Genomic DNA, 27,838 nt, shown 5'->3' on the forward strand with positions numbered 1-27,838 from the left:
CCATATGGACCGTTAAATAAAATGGATGAGGCGTCGGTAACTAAAAATTTCTTCTTTTTCTTTCTGTGCTGGGCGCCAAAAATCGATCTGTGCAGCAAGGACGACACGGAACATGCGCTGTTTTGTGATGGTTCCAGACTCACCAGCCCTAGACTCAGATCCAAACCCAGCTTCGGCGTGCTTAACGATTAAGCACGCTGTCCTGGGTACTATGATTTTCAGTACATAGTATAATCAGGGTCAGTGAAATACTACTTAATGTGACGACAAAACCACACTCCCCCACCACCTCAAAACCAAACACAAAACCCTCACCCCCAAAACAAACAAACAACAACCTCCCCAAAACAAGCCTGGTGTCATATAATTGTCATTGTTTGCTATATTGTCCTGAGTTTGCTGTTGTTGTACAACATGGTTTTGATGGTACACAATTTCCGTCGCGCATTTATTACATGTTTTTTCCCCATTATAATTGAAGTGCTTCTGCTTTACTGGTGCGTTAAACAATAAAACAAACGTTCCCGCGTTCAGAGAAACCCACGCACACGTACCACACATATGCAAGCACGCACACACATGAAGGCGTACACACCCTCACTCACACACACACACACACAATACAAACACTACACACACACACACCTACACATACACACACACCTACACACACACACACATACCTACACACATACCTACACATACACACACACACCTACACCTACAAACATACCTACACTTACACACACACACCTACACACACATACCTACACCTACAAACATACCTACACCTACACATACATGCACACACACCTACAAACACATACCTACACTTACATACCTACACACACACATACCTACACATACACACACACCTACACACACATACCTACACTTACATACCTACACACACACATACCTACACATACACACACACCTACACATACATACATACACACACACAGACATACCTACATCTACACATACACACACATCTACACCTACGCATACCTACACATACACATACCTACACCTACACACAAACACACCTACACCTACACACACAAATACCTACACATACACACACACCTACACACACACACACCTACACATACCTACACCTACACACACATACCTACACACACACCTACACACACACACACCTGCACACACACATACCTACACACACACACACCTGCACACACATACCTACACCTACACACACATACCTACACACACATACCTACACCTACACACACATACCTACACCTACACACACATACCTACACATACACACCTACACACCCACCCCTACACACATACCTACACATACAGAGTGGAACGTAGTTGGTCTGATTGGTAGCGTTCCGGCCCAACGATTGCGGGAGATTGGGTGCCACAGGCTCGGTAACGGCATGAGGAAATTTGTGAAGACAATAAAGGATTTTAATATCCCCTGTGCCAGTGCGTCATTGAATATATGTATGTTTAAGTCAAAACCCGACATACATACAATAGAGATATTCAAAATATAAAAATACACATACACACACACCTATACATACACACACATACCTACACCTACACACACACCTACAGACACATACCTACACACACACATACCTACACATACACACAAACATAACTAGACATACGCACACATACACCTACACACACATACCTACACATACACACACCTACACACATACATACACACACATCTACATACACACACACACCTACATACACACACAAACCTACATACACACACAAACCTACATACACACACACAGACATACACACATACACACACACATACATACACACACATACACAAGGATATAACCATGGAAGAAATATATAAAAGAAAAAGGCAGGAAGGTATAAATATGTATAATTAAAATTCTTAAAAATGAAAACATGAAATACCTTTGATATATGATTAGTGCCGAAATGACCTGTTTTCACAAAGACTATTGTCGACTTCGCATCTCTTGCGAACGGTTAAATCGAGGTACAGTCGGAGGTCATATCTCGCCAGGTAGACATGAAACCCGCACGAGTTGATAGCGGCCCGTGTCAGTGGTTGGAGACAGAAATCAATATCTCACCGTGATCGATATCTTAACACGAGCAATAACACCACACAGGTCAGGTGAAAACGGCGCCAGCTTGATGTATGTATTACCTGGTGTTATAGCACGCTGGTCATAACAATCAAGTACTCGCCCTTGAATCGAAATAAACTTCATTGCAGGTAAGGGAAAGGTGAAAGATATGCTAGGCGTACACACCCTCACGCGCACACACACACACGGTACAAACACAAGCGAAAACAATCTTTTTTATTTTTTATTTTTAGTATATCGATTTCGACTACGTCCTTCTGTCCGTCTATCTGTCTGTCTAATGGTCTTTGTTTCTGTCTGTCAATCCCACATATAGTTTTCCGAATTCCCCACCCCCATCCCGCAATGCGTCAAGATATTGAGTTGAAATATTGTGTATAGTTTTATCATGTACTGCTACAGATCAAGTTTGACTTTCAAGTGTCATGGCGATTTACTCATCTTTTCGCATAGTTCTGGCTCTTGAATTTTGGGAACTGCTTTAACAGTACTCTCAGAATATTAATCCACGATATTAAGATCTTGTCTGAAGGGAAGTTAACAATGAGGGATTCGTTTACATGTCAAATTCATTCTAACATATAACAGGCGGGACGTATCTCAGTGGTACAGCGCTCGCCTGATGCGCGATCGATCTAGGTTCGATTCCCATCGGTTGACCCATTGGACTATTTCTCATTCCAGCCTGTGCTCCACAACTGGTGTAACGATGGCCGTGGTATGTACTATCCTGTCTGTGGGATGGTGTATATAAAAGATCCCTTTCTGCTAATCGAAAAGAGCCTATGAAGTGGCGACAGCGGGTTTTCTCTGTCAATATCTGTGTGGTCCCTTAACCATATGTCGGACGCCATATAACCGTAACTAAAGTGTGTTGAGTGCGTCGTTAACTAAACCATTCCCTTCCTTCTAACACATAACAAAATGGTTTTATAGAGGGGAATCTTTATTCAAGGTTTAACTGAGGCACCATTTGTCAGTATGAGCAACAGATTTTCAATACGAAACCGGCCTCGGTGGCGTCGTGGTTAGGCCATCGGTCTACAGGCTGGTAGGTACTGGGTTCGGATCCCAGTCGAGGCATGGGTTTTTTAATCCAGATACCGACTCCAAACCCTGAGTGAGTGCTCCACAAGGCTTAATGGGTAGGTGTAAACCACTTGCACCGACCAGTGGTCCATAACTGGTTCAACAAAGGCCATGGTTTGTGCTATCCTGTCTGTGGGAAGTGCAAATAAAAGATCCCTTGCTGCTAATCGGAAAGAGTAGCCCATTAAGTGGCGACATCGGGTTTCCTCTCAAAATCTGTGTGGTCCTTAACCATATGTCTGACGCCATATAACCGTAAATAAAATGTGTTGAGTGCGTCGTTAAATAAAAAATGTCTTTCAATACGAACTGAATTGCGTAACCGTCACGTCATTTAACGTAGCTTGGGAGTTAAAGTTAATAGCAGTAGTACTAAATTCTTACTTTATTTTTGTCTCAGTACATTTTAACAGAAAGTTTGTTTTGTTTAACAACGCCACTAGAACACATTGATTTATAAATCATCGGCTATTGGATGTCAAAGATATGGTCATTTTGACACAGTCATAGAGAGGAAACCCGCTACATTTTTCAATTAGTTTCAAAGGATCATTTTAACAGATAACTGCGTGTTTAGTTGTTTCCCTTGTGCTTATAAAGAGCTTGTGGGTTTTATAAATAATAATGTTGTAAGTACCTACGCCAATCAAATGTTTTTTTCTTCTAATATATCATGTCATGTCATGTCATGTATTATATATTATATTATATATTACATTAATTATATTATATTATATTATACATTATGTTATGTTATGTTATATACATTACATTATACAGCATTATGTGTCTAATTAAATGACACAAAGTTTTCCTTGGTTCGTAAAAGAAACAAACCATGAGTATTCGAATGACTTGATAACAATGAAGTCATCTCCCCTCCCCACGAGCCCACCCTACCCCCTCTGTCATTGGTGGAATACACGACATGTCACTACCGTAAATTAGTGTACCTGTTACCAGTCTATCAGGGAGTTTTGTGCTAGGTGCGGGATTTAGCGCAGTCGGTGGAGTACTCGCTCGCAGAATCGAACCACCTCGGTGGATCCATTCAACTGGTTGTTTTTTCTCGTTCCAACCAGTGCATCACAACTGGACAAAGGCCATGGTATGTACTCTCCTGTCTGTGGGAAAGTGCATATAAAAGATCCCTTGCTGCATTAGAAAAAAATGTACCTGGTTTTCTCTCATGACTACGAGTCAGAACTACCAAATGTTTGACAGCCAATAGTCGATTTTTAATTAATCAGTGTGATCCAGTTGGGTCATTAAACAAAAGAAACTTTTAAACTTTTGTGCTAAAACAAATTTATGTGTGCCACAAAACGAAGCATTATGACATATAGGATTTAAGTTGTAGCTATTAAGAGTACATACCCGTTTGTTGTGTCGTGCAGCGTATAACGTCTACAAAAAACGTTATAACTGTTACCATTAATTACCGGTTTTCAAGTCGATTATAATACGCCCAGAAGAAAGAAGAAACACCCAGGACCATAAACGTAGGTGTCGTTCCTTCGAGTAATGAAACAGTCTAAAGTTTTAATTAATCTTTCGTACCAAACATTGATTGTGTCTTGTTGTGGATACAGACCGTGTCCCAATGCAACGCGAAGCAAATCTTTACGTGATCCCGGCGTGTAAACACGTCTACATATTACACTAGCGGGCTACACGCATCGCGGTAAATACGAAATCACTCAAGTTAAACCCCCAATGTTTTCTTCCTCGTGCACTTCGTCCGCCCAGCATCTATTTGTAATCAATTAATTACTGTGGAATCTGACACCAAAACCTGTTTGTTTGTCACCGTAGACGACTTTGCGTGGACTCGTTATACCTGTGTTTAGTAAACTTTACCTCTTTTTTTTTTGGTCCCCTCCTGTTTTTGTGGTGGAATTTAACCAAATACAACACGAGCCCACGTGGATAGGGTTTCTTGTTAAAATAACACGGAATTCAAACTGGAGATTTTTAAAGATTTGTGTTTGGCTCGCGAAGTGTTGCGGAAGTGACACTCGCGTTGATCAACACGGAAGTGAGCGCGTAGATGTCGGTAGAGAAAGGGGCGGCCCCAGTTCGCTTGTTTTAAGATAAACCTCTATTGATTCGTCTTAAACATATTTGTTTCCACGTTTCTCAAATGGAGTTAAAAGTTTTGCTTTTCATGTTTTAAATGTGGACAATTTATACTTGTACCAGTGAAGCTAACCGGATTTCCAGCGAGAGAGAATTTGTTTATAAATAAAAAAGTGAACTTAGCTTCGCGGCAGTGTTATAATTTCATAGCGACAAAGTGAAAAAAAAAAAAAAAAATTGTAAGAAAACTTTGTTTTGTTTAATGATACGACTAGAGAACATTGATTTATTAATCATCGGCTACTGGATGTCAATCAGTTTAAGCTCTATCCTAACCAGCCGCGAGTGACGCGAGCGATGCAAGCAATTATTTAAAAAACACCATTGATTTCCATTGCTGCATCCTAACTGCACGCGTGCGACGCGACAGATTTATATGCGATTAGGATACGGCAATTGAAGTAAATGATTTCTAAAATAATCGCTCGCGGCCGGTTAGGATACAGTTTTAGAGAGGAAACCCATTACATTTTTTCTGTTAGTATTAAGGAATCTTTAATATCCACCATCCCACAGACAGGATAGCTCATACAACGGTCTTTGATATACCAGTCGTGGTGCACTTGCTGTGAGGAGCAATAGACCAATGGGCCCACCGACGGGGATCGATCCAAAACCGACCACGCATCAAGCGAATTGTTCTTTTGAAATATTATAATTATACACTGAATTACATGCATACAAAATTAAACCCAAATGATTTTTTTACATACATACATTTGCCCACTGAATTATTTCTCGTACCAGTCAGTAAATCACGACTGGAATATCAAAGGTCGTGGTATGTGCTAACCTGTCTGTGGAATGGTGCATATAAAATATCCCTTGCTACTAATGGAAAAAAATGTAGCGGGTTTCCTCTCTAACACTAAATATAAAAACATAACAAACTTTTTAACTTTAGACTAGGTACTAAGTTCGCACCCGTGGGTAGGTATATGACCACTAACCGACTTCTCTCTCACTAACCACAAACAACTAATAACTATAGCGGGTTTCCTCTCTAAGACTATATATATGTCAGATTTACCAAATGTTTGACATCAAATAGTCGATGAAATATTAATAAATCAATGTACTCTACTTTTACTTTAACATTTATATTATAGCACAAACCCCTCTATACCGGACACCCTCAGGACCAAGTAAAATGTCCGGTTTTAAGAGGTATCCGTTTAAGCGAGGTTAATTTCTATACTGATTTTTTATAAAAGGACTGAAAAATGTCCGGTTTTGGGGGAATTCCGGTTTACAGAGGGTCCGGTTTTGAGAGGTTTCACTGTAGTAGAAAGCAGTAAGAGTGCCAGACAGGTTAACGCGTGACGTCACAGTCTGAATTTGACAAAGAACGGACTGCGACGAAGATTTTAAAAATCTATTTACAACAACTCGTTACAAATACATTATTCATTTCAACCTATTTTGGTGCTTATATCTAATTAAGGTTCAAGCACGCTGTCCTGGGCACACACACACCTCGGCTATCTGGGCTATCTGTCCAGAACAGGAAAGTGGGTTACTTGTTAGTGGTTAGTGAAATAGACGAGGGTGTAGTGGTCTTACACCCACCTATTGAGTAATTAAAACTCGCTCTGGGTGAGAGCCGGTACCGGGCTGCGAACCCAGTACCTACCAACTTATGTCTGATGGGTTAGCCATACCACCCGAGGCCGTTCAAAAACGTTAATAGCAAGAAAACGGTTATATTGCGTCTTTATTGTTTATTGAAAGGCGTTCCACAGCGTGTTGCATAGTAAGCTGTTTCGTTCTGCGATGTCGTTAAATATTCCTTCCTTCCTTCCTTCATTCCTTCATGATAAGATGCGGCTTAAATTGACATATAGTGGTGTTCCTGGGCAAATTAAATTAATAAAGTTTGTTTTGTTTAACGACACCACTGGAAACCTGCTACATGTTTCCTAATGCAGCAAGGGATCTTTATATGCACTTCCCCCCAGACAGGAAAGCACACACCACGGCCTTTGACAGTTGTGGTGCACTGGTTGGAACGAGAAAAAGAGCAACCAGTTGAATGGATCCATCGAGGTGGTTCGATCCTACGACGCAAGCACCTCAAGCGACCACTCAACCGACTGAGCTAAACCCCGCCCCTGCAGGTAATTAAATCACGTGGATGTGAAATCATACATCAGAGAAGGTAACAATATATTTTTAAATATCAATAGGTCTTATGCAAGGGGAAGCACTCTCACCAATGCTCTTCTCTCTGTTCATATATAACCTAGAAAATGTTTTTTCTGTCCCGGAGCCGGGCCCCTGGACAGACTTGCTTGAAACCTCTGTGGTATAGGAGCATGTTAAAAGATTAAAGTCAAGTCAAGTCTAGAACATGTGATTCTAGCTCAAAATTATGATTTACGAACTAAAAGTGTTGAACGTTTTTCTATCATTTGCAGACGAAACATTTTTTCTCGGAAAGTTCGGAAGGTCTACATCAAATGTTTTATGTTAACTTAGGTCGTGTTAAATCTTGGTGTGAATATTGATAAAAGTAAATTACTAATCTTGTAGTTTTTAGTTTTTTTTAAATAGAAAGTAGTTACATTTGAACAATCAGTAGTTTTGCTATATTTGTCATATAGTGGTAAATTTAAAGATTCTGGGAAAGTTCATATTGAAGATCCCTTGCTGCATTAGGATAAAAATGTTGCCGGCGCCGCGAAAGACTATATGTCAGAATTTCCAAATGTTTGACATCCAATAGCCGATGATTAATCAATCGATGTGCTCTAGAGGTGTTGTTAACACAAAACTTAAAATGGGTGTTTTTAACGCAAGACATAATTTAAATTTTTGGCGTAATTTCGAAATTTTTTTTTACACTACGTTGACATAAATTTCAGTTCTGGACTCCTGGACAGACAGTCCATATAAGGTGATGTGCGTGTCCAGAACAACGTACTTGAACATTAATCAGATATGAGCTTCAAAGTAAGTGGAGATAAAGACTTCTGATTAGGAAAATAGTTTATTGGTTTGTGTAAGTGCATGGGTATTACCACAACCTATTCTTAGAATAGGCACAAGCAGATACCTTCCACCTCATTATCGTGTAATGGTTATTACCTTAGTAACTGGTTTAACGTGTCCTAGGGTTTCGAACACGCCTATCCCGAGTCCGGCCTCCGATAGGATCGGGGGTCGGACTCGGGACATTTGGTTATTAACACATTAATAAGTAGGTTAATGTCTCATACACATTTGTATAGAATTTCAGCGTCTGCCTATATTAAAATTCCATACGGGAGAAGGGAAGCAGTAAGACTCTTTTCACCATAATAGTCTTCTCTGCCCAGTCAAAAAAAAAAAGAAAAAAAAAAAAAAAAAAAAAAAAAAAAAAAAGAAGAAGAAGTAAAGGCACGTACAATCTAATAAGGACACTTTTTCGTATTTTTAAGACGGTGGCAAAAGTCCCCTGACTTCGTATTTTCAAATTCGTTTGGCAGTTGGCACTGACACAATGTCATGACAGTCAAAGTTTCTGTTTCAAGCAACCCATGCCACGTTACGGGCAGGTTTATCGGTGTTATTTTTCCCATGTCCTGTTGACTGTTGACCGCTTTGTTGTATTAATCCGCGTGTAGCGCCATTGCTCGCTTGATGAGTCGGTCCGTCATCGGTGCGCTGTCTTTGAACGACTTCCGTTCCATCAGCAGCATCCTGTAAACACAATCAAATCACACACTTATGTTAGGATCAGCTTTTAAACTGTCACGACCGAGTTGGCCAACTCGACAGTTGCATTATAATTGCTCCCCCCCCCCCCCCCCCCCCCCCACGCCAACTCACGACTTACGACTGGTCGCACCAAGACTAATAACTGATCGGTCGTAAGAGTTGTATACCCTATGCACTTAAGTTGATCTTAGGGCTAAGAACGCTTCGTGGCCCATTTCACGAAACATCGTAACTTATATCGGGCACACGTTTACAGATGTTTGGCGTCTATATGACGCAGATAATTACATCATTGAGGAAGACAGTGCACTTTAAGGATATAAGATAATGAAATATGTGTACTTCTAACTGTATTAGTTGTGCTATAATAGTAATAAAAACTGTCGTTTAGTCGTAGATTTACGTTTACTTGCAAAACTAAGCTTATGATGTTTTGTGAAACTGGGCTCTGGTTAAAAGGCAGCTCTGAAATAATAAAACAATTGATATAGTATCAAGGTAGGACAGTGTTAATACTTCTATAGCAATATAAGGTCTGTTAGTTTGACTGTACCTGGCTAGTTTGTGATGTTTCTTTAACTGAGATTTGATAGCTGCCTGGATCAGAAACAAGTTGACCAAGTCTCGCTGAAAAATAAATAAATAAATAAACAAACAAACAAGACAAGGAACTGATGGATGGACGGACGGACGACGGTAAAACTGTAAATAACCTGTAGGCTAATAATTTAACACAATACACGTTTGGGTCGGAACGTAGCTCAGTGGTACAGCGCTCGCATGCTGCGCGGTCAGTCTGGTATCGATCACCGTCGGTGGGCCCATTGGGCTATTTTTCGTTCTAGCCAGTGCACCACGACTGGTATATCAAAGGCTGTGGTATGTGCCATCCTGTTTGTGGGGCGGTGCATATAAAAGATCCTTTGCTGCTAATCGAAAAGAGTAGCCCATGAAGTGGCGACAGCCGGTTTCCTCTCAATATTTGTGTGGTCCGACGCCATATAACCGTAAATAAAATGTGTTGAGTGCGTCGTAAAACAAAACATTTCCTTTCCTTTCCATACACGTTTACATATAAGTTTTAGCATGTAAAGGCGACTCAGCCCTTTATAGCATTTTTGTATTGTTTTAAAATATTGAATATTACGGTTTGTATGGTGTCGGACATAATGATTATTTCATTTTATTTCAAAAAGAATTTCGTGCTTATATCCAATTAAGGTTCAAGCATGATGTCCTGAGCACACACCTCAGCTATCTGGGCTGTCTGTCCAGGACAGTGGGTTAGTTGTTAGTGATTAGTGAGAGAGAAGAGGGTGTAGTGGCCTTACACCTACCCACACACCTCAGCTATCTGGGCTGTCTGTCTAGGACAGTGGGTTAGTGGTTAGTTGGTTAGTGAGAGAGAAGAGGGTGTAGTGGCCTTACACCTACCCATTGGGTCTTTAAAACTCGCTCAGGGTGGGAACCGGTACCGAGCTGCGAACCCTGTACCTACCAGCCTAATGTTCGATGGCTTAACTTGGTTAACCACGAAACCACCGAGGCCGGTATAATGGTTATCGACCACATAGATAATGAATGAGGACACTGCTGCCACCACTGCATGGGCTACTCTTTTTGGTTAGCAGCGAGATGTCTTTTATATACAACATCCCATAGATAGGATACTACATTTCAAGGCCTTTGTTACACCAATAACTGTTGTGGGCACTGGCTGAAAAGAGAAATAGTCCAATGGGCCCACCGACAACAGGTCGATCGTAGCCCGCCTACTACAACTGGCTACCGCTTAGAATACTATCTAAACAACCATTTCTTTCATTCTTACTTTATGTTATTAATTATTTTATATTTTAATACTATTTATAATACTATGTGAACAAACAAAAAAACCCTCAATCCCCCCCTCCCCCCCCGAAATCTTTATCTTCCAGCACTGCTGAAAGTTTTTAATACTATTTTTCTTTATCTTATTATTTATTTTTAATTTTTAATTCTTTAGATACTGTAAATCATAAAATAGTAGTGATCTTAAAATTAACGAAATTCAAATAAGTGACAAATTAGCGGCATAACATTTTAGCGAAATCAGAAGACAAAAAGAAGGAAAGAATAAGCTTAAGTTGTAGGATCCGCTGAAATAAAGTTTGTTTTGAATCTTGACGTTAAGCAGCATACAGATAATTTAAATATAGTAGAAAATTGCAGTAATGTGCTTGCTAACTAATAACTATTGTTGTGGGCTATCCTTTTGTTTTAATACATAGCACGGGCGTAGGAAGAAGCCGTAAAGTGTGTATGGGGGGGGGGGGAGGGGCACACACACGCCCCCCCCCCCCCCCCACACACACATATGTATATACTCTATACGCTGTGGGAATGGTTATATAATAATAGTGAATTAATTGGACAAACATTACAACCGGTAGTTCAGTATTACAGTAGGTTTTTTTTATGACCACCAAATATCTTGAAGGACGATTGGGGTCAGAAGTGAAATTTGAAAGTTGACGTTTTTTTTATCAGTAAATCGCAAATTCAAACAATAAAAATGACTTAAAACAAAACAGTGATAACTGTATGATCAACATAATGAAAAAGATTTACAGAAATAATGATCTAGTGATTAATGGATCTTCCTGGAAATTGTCAAAGTCGAGAATGACACACCACGCACGTGTACGGGGCAACTGCGTGATACATGTGCCAACTATGGAATGTGTTTCGGTGTGTTGATAAACAGACCTGAACGTTTTTTACCAGGATGTCTGTGTTCAAAACGTATGTTTCAATATTTCAGGTTCCCCTACTTTTTTGAAGACACAACAATCGCACAAAAGTCTTTCGGAACAGTCTCTTGTATGTTACATCTCTTTGAATTTAGCGTCATGAAATATTAACGTCTTGTATTACCTCGCTAAATTAGCTAACATTTTACGCTCGCTAACATTTTCTGATTTACAGTAATTTCTTTACGAAACCAAAAAACAAAAATCGGCATCTCCCTGAATTGTGGAAAGTGTGTTAACTATCAGTACACGTACCTGGGCGTGGCTGCCGCCTATACGTATGACGTTGTACCTAATGGGATAGAGAAGGTCAACAGCCTTGGCGAAATCTCCGTCACTGTAGGCGACGAAACTCTGACACAGTTTGTGACCAACATCTCGTGTGACGTCATGGTTCGTACCCTTCCCTTCTCTACAAGTAAAAACAGTACTAGACGAAACTCTCACACAGTTTGTGACTAACATCTCGTGTGACGTCATAGAGTATTGTCTTAGTGAAGAAACCCGCTACAATTTTCCATCAATAGCAAAGGATATTTTATATGCACGTTCTCATAGGCAGGGTAGCACATATAAATTCCAAGGCTTTTGATATACCAGTCGTGAACGAGAAAGAATGAAAAAAAACCAAACCCAACAATACGAGAATAAGTCCACCAAGGAGATTCGAACCTTCGACCCGAGCACTTCAGGCCAACGCTCTGTCCAATGAGATAGATCCTTTTTTTATTTATTTTTTTTATTTATCGATACCACTATTTATTAATCGTCGGCTATAGGATGTCAAACATTTGGTAATCCTTTGACATAGTTAGAGAGGAAACCCGCTACATTTTCCATTAGTAGCAAAGGATATTTTATATGCATCATCCCACACACATGACAGCACATACCACGGCCTTTGATATACCAGTCATGGTGTACTGGCTGGAACGAGAAATAGCCCAAATGGGCTCACTGACGTGGAGCTATATCCCGCCTCTTATTTGTAGGCCTAAATAGAAAGGAAAGGACTATAATAGAATGAATGAATGTTTAACGACACCCAAGCACGAAACACACATCGGCTATTGGGTGTCAGACTATGGTAATACAAACAAATAAGGTGATGATCAACATCAATATAAAAATTCAAGATTTAAACAAAAAGACAGTGTAAAGAACCGTGCAAAAACACAAATATCACATATAGATACTTACTTTTATTCAAAATTTCAATTTGTGCTGTATTGGCCATTCTCAAAGAGAATGTTACACCCCTGCACCACGGTGAGGTTACAGCACGCGCAGGGGGGACTATAATAGAAACCAAAAGACAGGTACCACTGAGCTACAAATGCTCACAAGAAAGGGAGTACCTGACAAATTGTTCGATGGATTCCATCATCTTCGCCGTGATGTCCTTCTGTTTGGCGCCCAGACAGCCCATCAGAAGGTGGAGGTCGTTGAAGGCGAGGATGTGGTCGTCGATGTGAGGTCGACATCTCTCGAACACTTCGTTCCATCTGTCCCCGACATCCACCCCTGAAAACGCACAGCAACGGCGACGACGACCGACTATATAGCGTAGACTTGGCCTAACGTAGTGTCAGCAGTGCGTAGATGGTTTTCTTTTTATATATCAGACTATATGGTGTCAGTTTGTTTTGGTTTGTGCACCACTAGAGCACATTAATTAATGATCGACTATTGGATGTCAAACATTTGGTAATTATGACTCGTAGTCATCAGAGGAAACACACTACAATGTTCCTAATGCAGCAAGGGATCGTTTATATGCACATTCCCACAAACAGGAAAGCACATACCACGGCTTTTGATCAGTTGTGGTGCACTGGTTGGAACGAGAAAAAACAGTCAGTTTAATTCATCCACCGAGGTGTTTCGATCTTGCGACACAAGCACCTCAAGCTAGCACTCCCCCGACTGAGCTACATCCCGTCCCCATATCGTGTCAGAGGAAACCCGCTATATATACTGAACCGCAAAAGAAACGCGACACATGTGTGGCTGAGAAAATATGTTTCAATTTATTAATATCAAAGATAAATTTTGAAAAATCTGATAAATTCAATTTATTGGATGCACTTTGACCACAGTCTCTGGGTCGTTTGCCTGTGTTCAGGTAGTGGGGGGATCCAGCACATCGAGATTGTAGGGCGTGACATGTTCAATACCGTGTATGTCCTCCCTGGGTGTTCAGAACGGCCATACACCGTCGGTACATGGAGTGCACGAGGCGGTTCACAAAAGCCATTGGCACCTGTGCCCACACCCTCAGGAAAGCTGCCTCCAGTTGCACACGAGTTGTCGGCCGTGGGACCACCTGGTTAAGCCGTCTCTGGATTTCACCCCACAGGTGTTCAATCGGGTTCAAATCAGGGCTGAGAGCCGGCCACGGCATGGTTCTGATGTTGTGCTGACGCAGGAAGTCCATGGTGATCCTGGCCGTGTGGGGGCGAGCATTATCCTGCTGGAACACGTGGTTATGGTGACACGTGAAGAAGGGCACTATGTGAGGTGTTAGAATCTGGTCAACGTAGCGCTGCGCTGTGATGCCATTCCCTCTGCCTGCACCAACATTTTGGAACAAATGGGGCACAATTCTCTGATTCAGGCCTATAGCACCCCAAACCATGATGCTTTGGCCACCCCACGGGTCTCTCTCCAGGACACATGCGTCTCTGTAGCGTTCACCCCTCCTACGCCACACCCTCACTCTGCCATCCGAGTTGGAAACGCAGTACCGGCTCTCGTCAGAGAAGACTATCAACCTCCATTGTTGATGCTGCCAATGTTGGTGCGGTGTAGCCCACTGTAGTCGTGTCTGGCGGTGGCGGGCGGTGAGGACAGGTCCTCGAGCGGGACGTCGGCAAAACAGGTTGTTGGCGGCCAGTCGACGTCGTACCGTGTCGTCTCTGATGGGTCGCTGTCCAGTGCCAATGGTCGCGCGTGCTGTCATGCTGGCCGTTCTGAAGCGATCATGGAGGTGTTGCCGGTTGATGTAGCGGTCCTGCCTGGGCGTGGTCACCCGGGGGCGCCCGCTGCGGTGACTGTCTGCAGTGCTGTTGGTGTTGATGTACCGCTGCTGTAGACGATGGATGGTGCTGACATGGACATTGTAAGCGTTAGCAACAACCAGGGCACGCTGCCCGGCTTGCAATCGGCCGATAGCTTGTTCTCTCTGCGCTGCTGACAATAGGGTCATACCTGATGCGTGCAAATTACGAATGCCAGGAACGCGGTTCAAGTTGGTTTTTATACCCATAACCTCCACGAGATGCACGTGCATTTCGGTTTTCATGACAATTGCTTGCGACTGCCACCCATGGCCTTCGAGACAGGTGCGTTTTGGCATGTCGTTTCATGGAAAGTTGAAAGGGTACCTGCAATTTGGGTCTCAGTCATAAACCAGCATGTCTTGTAATATTGACAGTTACATCCCCGAAATAAATTGTTATAATTTACCATATAGAAATGACATTTAAAAATCTCGCGTTTCTTTTGCGGTTCAGTATATTTCTGGTGCATTAGCAGCATGGGATCTTTCATATGTACTTTCCCACAGACAGGTAGCAAACAACACGACCTTTCATATACCAGTCGTGGGGCACTCTAACCAGAGAATGGCTCCCCCGTGGGGTTCAAACCTACGACCCATGTACTTCAGGCTACCGCTCTAGCGACTAAGCGAGATCCAGCCACAAAGCTGTCAAGGAAAACCTGCACTTACAGGCGCGTTTGCAGGGAGGGGGTTGGGGATCGACCCCCCCCCCCCCCCTCCTGCTCAAGCACATTTTATATATTTTTAAAAACACAACATGCAGTCTTTGTAGCGTGTCTCGACCACCCTACAAACTTGGCTCGCCAGTCTAGAGCCCTATTTCTCGCTCTAGCCAGTGCACAACGACTGATATATCAAAAGCCGTGGTATGTGCTATCCTGTCTGTGGGGATAGTGCATATAAAAGACCCCTTGCTAATAATAAAAAGTGTAGCGGGTTTCCTTTCTAAGACTATATGTGAAAAGTACCAAATGTTTGATATCCAATAGTCGATGATTAATAAATCAAAGTGCTCTAGTGGTGTCGTTAAACAAAACAAACATTATTTCAATCTAGACCTCCCCTCCCCTGCTAAAATTCCTGTACGCGCGCCTGCCTTGCACAGCAGCCTTTAATATTGAAGTGCTTATTGAGTGAAACCGCATACACCGAGACAAAAAATGCAACATGCAATAAATGGAATAATGATTGATTTGTGTGTCACGGCCATGTCAACAACATGTTGTTTTGTATTAGACGTTATTACCATTATAAACATGTTTATGTGATGGGGGGGGGGGGGGGGGGGGACGGGACTGATGTGGGTTGATAAAGTCGGGCCAGTCCTGTAATGGACTGAAGAGCTGGCGAAAGTCAGAACGTGTGTCCATGACAGGCGTGCGCTACAACAGCTTGCTCTGAACGTGCAGGTTAAACCTCTTAAACAGGAACTTGAATTAGCCCGGATATGAGGTGCATTTAAGGTAACACGCCTTTCTTACACACCCGTCGGTGAGAACACCAAGCATTATTCTTTATTTATTGGTTTCTCTGATTTTTATATATAAAAAAAAACAAATCGAGGCAACATCATTTTTTTAGGATAGGCAAAGTCCAGTGCAATCAGATATTGCAAATAACAAATACATTTTGTAATCATTCCACGCCAACTCAACCCCCACTCGTATTGCGGAGTTCATTTTTGCTACTGTTCATTATAACGTTAGCATTTCGAAGGTCAAGGCTAAATGACTGAATAACAACTTACCTTCCATCTCCAGTCTGTAGAGCAGTGAGCATGCGTCCACGAGATCCAACAGAGAGCCCGAGTTTATGGATCGAACCTTCACCTGGGCAGACACACAACAATAACCGTAAGGTTACACACCACCCATTAATTACTCCATGCAGTTCAATACAATTTCTATGTCAGAATATATTCTGTTGTCTTATCTCCTAAGTTCAAGGGTAAGGTATATCATTACTATTTCATCTAATCCAGGGGCGCAGCGTGAGCTGGACCTGGGGGGGGGGGGGGGGGGGGGGGGGAAGGTTCGAATATGAACCAAGTGGACCTTTTCTATTTTGTTTTTGCACCACCAGAAACTCCATATGTATAAACCTGTATGTTTTAGTTCTGGAAGCGGATCATTTGCTTCGGGGGTTGTCCGACCCCCCCCCCCCCCCCCCCCCCCCCCAGCCTACGCCCCTGTAATCTATATAATGTTTTTCTTACCTCGTTATCAAATATATTCAAAGCGTTCTGATAATCCGCCTGAAAATAATAATAAAAAACTTTGAAGAAGCTAAGTTTGTTTTATTTTAAGTGAAACACTAGAACGCACCGATTTGTTAATCATCCACTTCTGACACGTGGTCTTCAACGAAAACCCACTACATTTCTCCATTAGTAGAAAGAGATGTTTTATATGCATCACCCCATAGACAGGATCGCACATACCACCACCTTTGATATATCAGTCGTGGGGCTCTTGTTGTGGGTGGGTAAAACGCAATCAAAAAATGGGTCTACAGATCCGATTCGATCCTACGACCCAAGCACCCCAGGCAAGCAATCTACCGACTGTGCTAGATCTCGTTACTGTGAAGAAGCAAACAGAATTCATATTGTGAATTTAAAGTAGCTATCTCACCTCACCGTAATACAATAATATTTTGTCATTTACTAATTAAACAACAACAACAAAAAGACCCACCTCCCCCACACATATATAATATTAATGTTACAATGGTCAAATTTCGTTATTTGTACATGCCTTTGAGATAAATGACAAAGTTAATTGATTCCACATATAATATTTGTATACTAAGCTCAAGAATACTAAAACTGTTATGTTTTGTCACTCGGCGCAACAGGTAGTTTCCTCGGTAATCCGTGAAACAATATAAAGTACATAATTCATGTAGCGTTTAGGACATGTCCTACTGTATAGACAGTCAAATCATATATATATGAAAACCGTTTTACATACCTTTTCAATGTAATACAGAGACCAGTGCCAAAAATTATGGCAAGCGATCATCCCGCATGTCTAGAATAGATAACATAGAAAATGTTACATTTTACAACACATTCAAACACTGTGATTTATAATACATGTATCTTTAACTGATACAGTATTTCGTATTACAACATTCAGAACTATAGCCTATTGCCAGCTATACACACTGTGTATCCATGTATAACGTTATACAACATTCAGAACCATAGTCTATAGCCAGCCATACACACTGTGTATCCATATATAACGTTATACAACATTCAGAACTATAGCCTATAGCCAGCCATACACACTGTGTATCCATGTATAACGTTATACAACATTCAGAACTATAGCCTATAGCCAGCCATACACACTGCGTATCCATGTATAACATTATACAACTTTTCAAACTCTGAAACTGAATTGTTGACGACCTTTAACTTTTCATGAGTCCATTATTTCCATTTTAAAAGCCCATATCTTCGACATATACAATATTTTAAACATAAACATGTTTTTAATATATTATTTTAGTCGTTTAAAGGGCTCTTTTGAGCCATAATATATATATATATATATATATATATATATATATATATATATATATATATATATATATACATTTTTATGAAGTTATTCTTAGATATGGACGGAGGATAACTTTTTATTTTACATTTTCACGATATTCGATATGCCACACATCGAGCATCATATATGTTTACAGCCCCCCCCCCCCCCCCCCCCCAAAAAAAAAAAAAAAGGCCACCAAAATGAAAACGAACTTACTGTCCAGTTTTTAACCGTGTCAGTGAGGAAGGAAATCCCCTCGTCCTGTCTTCCCGTCATCTCCATCACGTGACACAGCGTGTGTGTCGACCAAGCGTCACGTGGGTTGATCTCCAGACCCTACAGTAGTTGCCATTAATGTTAGTATTGGTATATTAATCACGTGGTCCATAATAGCGTCGTTAGTATGAAAGTAAATAAATCGAAGTCTTTAGACTAAATCTGCTACCATTTTGAATTAACATATTTTCTATGTGCACTTTTCCACAGACAGTTTCGATATGCATTCTCCCACAGACAGGTCAGCACATACTGCAACCTTTGATACAGTATTCATGATGTAATAATTATTTTCGTGTCTAAAGGTGACGCCACACGATATGAATGCCTCGAACAAAAATAGCTGATTGCATAACAAACGTCGAAAGCACGTAATCATGTTTGTCTTGTCACAATGGGCTATTCTCTGGGATATTGTCGTACAAGGCACTCGTATGGTGTGTCTCCGCCTTAAACGATACGTCCTGTATCTTATGCATCCGTTGGACAGAATGCCGTGTGGTATTACGCGTCGATATTTCACGTATGTAGGATATCGATTTAAAGGTGCTGCATTGGCTGCTCCATGGTCATGACCCACATGCTACGGATAACCCGTCAAATGAAAGTAACACTACAGGAACGATAATATGGAAAGGGGGGGGGGGGGGGGGGGGGGGGGGGAAGGCGGGGAGACCCGCTTTAGCGGGTAGGTGCACAAGTACAATTTTTCAGTTTACATCAGATAACTGTTTTGGGATTCAGTTGGGTGGTGGATACACGCCACCCCTTTCAACCCCTTCGGTTCTTATGGGCCCGTAGAAGCCGATTTCTGTCGATGACAATCGTGTAAACTAACGGGAAAGTGCAATCTCTACATACTAATTGATGGAAAAGGTGTTTAAATTTCTTTAAAACCTTAGGATATGCAAGAAATAAAATTCTGAGTTTAATTCCGCTATACGCGCTTATAGTTCAGGGCCGTAGCTAGGATTTTTTGTTTGGGGGGTGGGGGGGGGGGTGGGGGCAACTGAGTAGTTAATAGTCTAAAACTCCTTTTCTTTAAGTTTCTATAATGCTTTCCGAATGTTTTCTGGGGGGGGGGGGGGAGCAACTGCCCCCCTTGCCCCCCTACTAGCTACGGCCCTGTAGTTGTGTCTGAAATGTAGGCTAACATGTCCAACCCACCTTCCTAGCTGCTTTTTCTGCCCGGTCATACAGGTTGGTTTCTTCAAGCCCAAACGAATGCATACCGATCACATACCTAGTAATTAAAATACACATACGTAATTAATTTATGACACGAATAAAAGACAATTTTAAATCATTAAAAGACAACAACAACAAAACACACAACACACACACACACAAACACAAACCCGCAAAAAATGTCCTTATGAAAAATATATAGATACATATTGTTGAATGGACACAGCTTCCAAATGAAACACTGCAAGTTCGTCCCTCACGGACACCATTTGTGACACTTGTAAACAAATCTGTCCTGGGGGGGAGTTCCCTCCACCTCGTTAAATACAAAATATAAAATAGGATATTTAGGGCCAATTTTGGTTAAATGGATAATTCTTGATTCTTTTTCACTGCTCCCATGTAGTTTATATTACGCTGTTAGTACTAATTAATACTAATCAGTCTGTAGAAAAGGCCTAAGTAATCGATAATTACCCGTAGAGCGGCATCGTGGGTTTCCAGAAAGGCAAAATCCGACCAATCCCATCTCGCATCTGATTGGAGTAGCCCAGGTAGAAGTAACTGTCATGCGCGAACTTGAGCGCCAGAATGTCGAGCGGGCAGTCGACCAAGATGTCCTCCCACACCTGGCACGCCGCGTCCGAGAAACTGAAACCAGAACCACGTGTTTTCGTTATCCGATGTGTTGATAACAAACATCGACAACAATAAAATATATAACACTGAAAAGTCTTGAACCCAATTCCGTGTGTCCGTTTATCATATATATAATGCATTGATTACTGTTGGTGCCCTTTTTAAACAGGGCGCCTTCTCTCTAGACTGTTATATATATATCAAACTGAGGCTTATAGGCCTGTGCTAAAAAGCCTTCACAACTGGTATGGATTATGCAGTATACAATGCCAATTTTTCATGAGAACAATAAATCGAAAAACAAAAATCTAAGATGGCCGCCACGACTCGCATAAAATAAAGTTAAAGTCTGTTTTGTTTAACCACACCACTAGAGCACATTGGTTGATTAATCATCGACTATTGTATGTCAAACATTCGGTAGTTTGACAGTCTTAGAGAGGAATCCCGCTACATAGCCCAATGGGCCCACAGACGGGGTTCGATCCCAGACGTACCGCGCATCAGGCAACCGCTTTACCACGGGGCTACGTCTCGTCACCCCCCCCCCCCCCCACACACACACACACACGTGAAAATCTCTTAATATCTGCAGCAATTTACGACAAATATGCAAGTAGTCACTTACCCATCAGCCCACAACTTGACAGCGGTCACGTGGTTCTTCTCTCGTTCTGTCACAGACGGGGATTTAGACAACTCAACCATTCTATCCAGATCCTTCGCAAATTCCTGGTCCAGCCTGGTGGTCCGGCCCGTCCCTAACACATCCAGTCCGTTCTTTAGAACATGACCCATCACTAGAAGAGGAAATACGTTTTTTTATCGACTCAAAAACACTTCCAGTCCGTGGTTTAGAACATGACCCATCACTAGAAGAGGAAACCAGTTTTACCCACCCAACAACACACCCAGGCCGTTCTTTAGAACATGACCCATCACTAGAAGTGGAAATAAGTTTTTATCCATTCAAAAGTTTTACCAAAAAGTATTATTATTACAATCAATATTATTATTGCTATTATCGTTATTAATATTAATTTTAGCAAAATATTCGTCAGTATTATAATCAACATTGCTCGTTTGAATATTAATTTGATTAAAATTATCATCATTATTATAATCAATACTGTAACTGTTGTTAATTTTACCAGAATTATCAAAATTATTACGTTAAACATCATTATTGTTATGAATATTAATTTTATCAAAATTATCATTACAGGAGTCGAATTTAAATTTTGTGGGGGAACGGTAAGTGTTTCCTTCTGTTTAATAACAAACATTAGGGCACCAAGGCAAGTTGGAGGGGCACGTAGGCAAACTGTTCCTTCAAAAGAGGGCACGAAGGCAACTTATTTTCTATGAAGTTTTTGACAAAAATAATTGCATCTTTTAAATGGTATTAGACTCTTAATGTTTATTTTTAATACAGGTATATGCCATATTATATTTTACAATATTAATAACATGTAGCAGATATGGTACATTTTCATAAAATGCCCAATGTAGCACATATGCTACATTATTAAAAGTATATACAAGTTTATGAAAATTCAAAAATCAACATGGAAGTGTTCAATGTACACTAACACCTGTAAGTTTAACGAATATGATACTTTTTGGTATTTATTTTGAGTACTTTGGGCACTAGAGGGTTAAAATAAATGAATGTGTCAAATATGCTTGCACGGCACAAGACTACTTCATCCTTCCTGCACCGCCTGTAGGAGGACTGCCACACTCCCAGGACTGGCTTGACAGAATGAAGCTTGTTCGTGACCGCAACGTCCCAATCATCTTGCCAAGTCGAAAAGATATATTGGCTAATATAATATTTAAAATCACTAATGTGTAAGTCACAAAGAATATATTTATAAATCTCCTCAACTTAAACTGATGTAAATAACATTATTGTTATTGGCATTTTAGCACATTTTGTTTTACATCCTGGTATAACTGACCTGTCCGACTACGCTAGATGTGATTTTTCATCTTACATTTTGTGTCATTTCTGAAATGCTGGGTTTTAAGAAAAAAAATATCCCGAAGGGCACGGCGGCAAACCAGATAAGTCAGCGCAAGTAAGGAGGGCCGTGGTGAAATTCGAACCCTATCATTCTTATTATATTCAACACTATTACTGCGTCTGAAATGGAGATTTATGTTTTCATCGCTAAAAAGTCAGATGATTAATTTCTGTAAAGAGACGGACCCACATCTCCTTTTATATGGGAAACAAATACCCTGTACGCATTCTATAAAACATGTTGGTATCATTTTAAATAAGCATCTAAATAACTGGGACCGGACGTTACAAGCATGTAAAACAATCAAATCTACAAGTATGATACTATTACAATCAGGGTGCCACCCACACGGTCTGAATCCAACCACTAGTTTGAAGTTAGTCAACACGTTGTGCTTATCTAAAGCACTCTACGGCTGTGAACTATGGAACACCATTACTGAGAACGAGTTACTGGCTTTAGAAAGAGCTTTTAGATTTGCAGTAAAAAACATACAAGGTCTACCTAAAAGGACACGAACAGTTATTTGTTTAGGGTTAGCCGGTACGATTTCAATTGAAGCCAGAATAAATATCCATAAATTAAATTTTCTACAACATCTCCTTCACTGTCCTGCATGGAGTTTACCCTACAGTATTATAACAAGTAGGTGACTATGTTTTAAGAACCAGTGTGTTCCCGTTCCGGTTGGTTTTGCAAATTATCAAAAATTAGAGACACATTTTGGTGTTCTCTCTTTGATATTGGTCCAATAGAGCTAAGCACTGAATTGCATAATCTTTCTGACGATAAATTTATCGTACAGCTATTGTCATGTAATTCTCCAATTAATGTTGATGAAGATACCGCAAAATTGTATAGTGAGGTTGTTATTCACTTCATCTACTTGTTAAGTAAAATATATTTTAAAGCATTACTAACTAATTAAATATTTGCATACTGCAGATATTACTATATGTACACCTCAGTGTGTGTCTGTGAGTACGTGTGTGAGTGTGTTATATAACTTGTTTCTCATAATCCTGTAATTGTTTCTGACGTTTACCTTTATTTTCAATAACTTGTCTTTTTTGTGCTATTTTCTTGTACTATTAATGCTATTGTAACTCTCATTAAGAGGAATAAAGAATATATAATATATATATTCAACACTGTTACTGCCTCTGGAATGTTAATTTTACCAACAGTATCACCACCATTCAATCTGATTGAAATTGGCTCAACTGGTATATAACTATGATCAACTGGGTCCGTTCCACGAAGCGATCTTAGTCCTAAAATCACCGTAACTGCACAGCTAACATATGCACTTAAGGTGATCTTAGCCCTAAGATCACCTAACTGCATAGCTACCTTATGTACTAAGGTGATCTTAGTGCTAAGATCGCTTCGTGGAACGGGGCCCTGGTCTGTAATACTTCCATGACATTGAGCTGGTTTTGATCAGATCGCATCAATGTTATGATAATAATGATTATTGTTATGAATATTAATTTTACCGAAGTTCGGATCCGCCTGAATCATGTTGATGGCCGACTTCTCCAATCCCCCGGCATTTGCGTCATCGTACCAGCCGACATACTGAAAAGAAAGGAATGTCTCCTTAACGACAACCTAGCACATATTAAAACATGTTTTGTTTTACGATACTACCAGAGAACATTGATTTAGTAATCATAGGCTAGTGGGCGTCAAACGTTTGGTCATTCTGGCATGAAATCTTCAAAGGAAACCTGCTACATTTTCCCACTACCAGCAAGGGCAAATATACGCACTTTCTACACAGACAGGACAACACATACCATGACCTTTGATACACCAGTCGTGGGGCACTGGTTAGGATGGGGAAAAGACCAATCAGAGAATGGTCCACAAAAGAAATTGTTAATTTTGATTCAACTGTAACCTACGATCAATCGTATTCCAAGCGTGTGTTCTACCGTGTGAGGGATATTCGAATTGGATTTTTTTTATAGGAGTCACAATGGGAAAATCAAATCAGTGATCCATAACTGTTACAACAAAGATCGGCACCTGTGGGAAGCGCAAAAACTATCCCTCTGACCAAACAGCGGGTTTCCTCTCAAAATCTGTTAGTCCTTAAAAGTCTGACGCCATGTAACCGTAAACAACTCTATGCGTCGTAAAACAGAGGCACCCCTACCCCTGACCCCCCCTCGTTAGAAAAAGAGGCTGTCCCACAAACTCTATGTACCAGAGCCCCCCCCCCCCCCCCCCCCACACACACACACACAAACACAAGCAGCCTAAAGTGAAAAACAGTGTGGTGGGTGTTGTGCTCAGCCAGTTTAACTGGTCCTGGCTCCTGGACTAACTGAGCGACATTCTACACCCAGACAGTATGAACTACCTGAGTGACGGTGGCGTCAAATGCCTTGCTAGCTTCATTACTGGTCGTCGACAGCGGAACACCAAAGGTCTTCCAGTCCTGAAAAAAAAAAAAAAAAACAAAATAAATAAAATACACCAACACAACAATATTAGTCGCTTTCTAGGGAAGCTCAGGCCCGTGGGTTTGTAAGTAATCCCACATAAAAGGTAAGACTATGGACATAATATTTATGAAGAAAATTCAAATTTAATTTTTTCTTCGAATTTGTATCCTGGTGACCCTCCAGTTTTAAAGTTGACCTCTTCCGGAATATGATGCAGCACATCATCCTACATGAAATAACCATGGTTGTTGCTTTACTTCTCTTTCTCTCTCTCTCTCTCTCTCTCTCTCTCTCTCTCTCTGTATCTCTTTCTCTCCGTCTCTCTAGCTTTCTCTCCGTCTCTCTTTCTCTCCGTCTCTCTCTCTGTCTATCGGTCTCTCCCTCTTTGTGTGTATGTCTCTCTCTCTCTCTGTCTCTCTGTCTCTCTGTCTCTGTCTCTCTCTCTCTCTCTCTCTCTCTCTCTCTCTCTCTCTCTCTCTCTCTCTCTCTCTCTCTCTCTCTCTCTCTCTCTCTCTCTCTCTCTCTCTCTCTGGTATCCTATTTGAAGCCACATTTATAATTCAAAAAATCAGTCGAAATGAGAAAAGTGACGTTAAAGTTTTTTGTCGATTAACATCACCATGGATCGGCAATTTAGTTTACGTTTATATTCACACATTGGTTTGACTAAATCAAATTTCGTCCGGCATGTTTTGATTCGAGCCAGCCGAATTTATATTTGTCAGACCGAATATCCGGCAGGAATGTCAGCCAATTTCTACTCCTGCCCTTAAAGTGTTCAAAAGGTCACTTTAGAAATATCGACCACCTCCTGAGAATTAGTAGATCCGCCTTTGAACCAAATCTCCACATTAAAAATGGAGTCTGTACACCCACGGATAAGATTATGCTTACTCTTGTATGAATTAGAGCTTAGGCACGGATCTGTGGGGATGTTGTTTGGGGAGCGCACTCCCTAAACATTTCCAACTGCCGCTGAAAATAATGTATGTTAGTCTATGTTTGAATACTGTAGGTGCAGTTGTCAATAGTTGCACTCCCTGTCTAAATACCACAGGAACACTTTTTAAAACAATGCACCCCTCCCTGGAGAAATCCTGCATCCGGCCCTGTTACTAATAGTTCAAGGTCAGACCAGTCCACAGGTTGAATTGTGAACTACGTTACTACACATAATAAAGCGTACGTGACAGTGGGGTCACGAGGTAGAAATTATATATTAGTGCTCCTCCTCCCCCGTGACATACGGCGCGGTGAATACATTTGACCAATTAGAACTCAGCTAAGAAATTACCTGTCAATTTCGGCGTGACAAATGGCCCTGTCTTGCGGATTTGTTGTGATTTTATCACTTTATAACGGGAACATACCGCGGCTTACACGGGAAATACTTAATCGTAGCCACCAGGATGTAACATCTCGCGAAATGCGATTTTAAGCTACGCCCTTTCTCGTAAGCCACGCCCCATGTCATAAACTAGTCTGATATGTTTCCGCGGGAAATAAACATAAATATGAACGAATAAGCCTAATTCCCTAGTAAATTATGTCAAATATAGAGCTGTGTTATTGTAACGAGCATTTAATAAAATATTAAGTAATACAAATGCGTTTTTCAATGTGTTTTTTTCTTCTAATCTGTACTTCCGATGTTTTGACGTACCTACGTAGTCCGATACACCTGCCGTCAACTCGGCAACTGAGTAACAGTGAGTTTATGACAGATGTATCGGACTACAAACAACGCTGTAAAGTTAATCGTTTGTAAACGTGACACAATATTAATAATACGTGAATAATATAATATATCGCATAGTTTGGGTGGGTGTATTTTTTTATATTTTTTTATTTGGGGGGGGGGGGGGGTAACGTCTGTATCAGATATGTAAAACATGAATATATATACAGTATATGTAAAAATGAATATATAATCGTGCGTTTAATTCATAATCTACCACCTACAGGTACGGTGAGGTTAAAAACTGACCGAAACAACTAACCTAACAATGTGGTACATGATATTTGGCTAATGTCAGGGCTTTAGATTGCACCAGAACCGGCCTCGGTGGCGTCGTGGCAGGCCATCGGTCTACAGGCTGGTAGGTACTGGGTTCGGATCCCAGTCGAGGCATGGGATTTTTAATCCAGATACCGACTCCAAACCCTGAGTGAGTGCTCCGTAAGGCTCAATGGGTAGGTGTAAACCACTTGCACCGACCAGTGATCCATAACTGGTTCAACAAAGGCCATGGTTTGTGCTATCCTGCCTGTGGGAAGCGCAAATAAAAGATCCCTTGCTGCCAATCGGAAGAGTAGCCCATGTTGTGGCGACAGCGGGTTTCCTCTCAAAATCTGTGTGGTCCTTAACCATATGTTTGACGCCATATAATCGTAAATAAAATGTGTTGAGTGCATCGTTAAATAAAACATTTCTTTCTTTCTTTAGATTGCACCAAAGCTGCACATGTACTATATATACTGGGGTAGATTTTGCAATTTTATCAGGGTAGATTTTCCATTATATATGTAATGTTAATTTCAGCTAAATAAATGCCTTCTTATGAAGACACTAAAAATTAAATATGAATAAGATGGATTAATCCATTATCTAAATGATCAGGGTATATTTACAATTTGTTATTTGTAATTTTAATTTTCTATTTTTGTAAAAGTGGGGCAGATATAGCCCAGTAGATTAAGCATTCGCTTGATGTGAGGTAAGTCTGGGATCAATCCCTGTCAGACCCATTGGGCTATTTCTCGTTCTAGCCAGTGCTCCACAA

The 27,838-nt window shown here is 40.8% G+C and overlaps 1 protein-coding gene across 2 annotated transcripts in view; it reads right to left on the reverse strand.

Moving 5' to 3' along the window:
- Positions 1-8,333: 8,333 nt before the first annotated feature.
- LOC121377383 (tetratricopeptide repeat protein 38-like) overlaps positions 8,334-27,838 on the reverse strand; it is a 21,837-nt gene continuing 2,332 nt past the window's right edge. The window contains exons 1-14 of one of the 2 annotated variants that reach the window (XM_041505361.1): positions 26,350-26,495; positions 24,971-25,048; positions 24,099-24,180; positions 21,198-21,369; positions 20,408-20,581; positions 19,910-19,985; positions 18,683-18,802; positions 17,885-17,944; positions 17,128-17,166; positions 16,660-16,741; positions 13,207-13,372; positions 12,104-12,260; positions 9,610-9,683; positions 8,334-9,038 (exon numbers count right to left, since the gene is read on the reverse strand). In XM_041505361.1, the coding sequence (XP_041361295.1) occupies positions 8,948-9,038; positions 9,610-9,683; positions 12,104-12,260; positions 13,207-13,372; positions 16,660-16,741; positions 17,128-17,166; positions 17,885-17,944; positions 18,683-18,802; positions 19,910-19,985; positions 20,408-20,581; positions 21,198-21,369; positions 24,099-24,123 (1,236 nt within the window). In that variant the 5' untranslated portion in view covers positions 24,124-24,180; positions 24,971-25,048; positions 26,350-26,495 and the 3' untranslated portion in view covers positions 8,334-8,947. Of the gene's footprint in view, positions 9,039-9,609; positions 9,684-12,103; positions 12,261-13,206; positions 13,373-16,659; positions 16,742-17,127; positions 17,167-17,884; positions 17,945-18,682; positions 18,803-19,909; positions 19,986-20,407; positions 20,582-21,197; positions 21,370-24,098; positions 24,181-24,970; positions 25,049-26,349; positions 26,496-27,838 lie in introns of those variants that run through there. The other variant, XM_041505360.1, reaches the window with a different exon arrangement.

Source organism: Gigantopelta aegis, chromosome 7 (assembly GCF_016097555.1).
Source record: "Gigantopelta aegis isolate Gae_Host chromosome 7, Gae_host_genome, whole genome shotgun sequence".
NCBI lineage: Eukaryota > Metazoa > Mollusca > Gastropoda > Neomphalida > Peltospiridae > Gigantopelta > Gigantopelta aegis.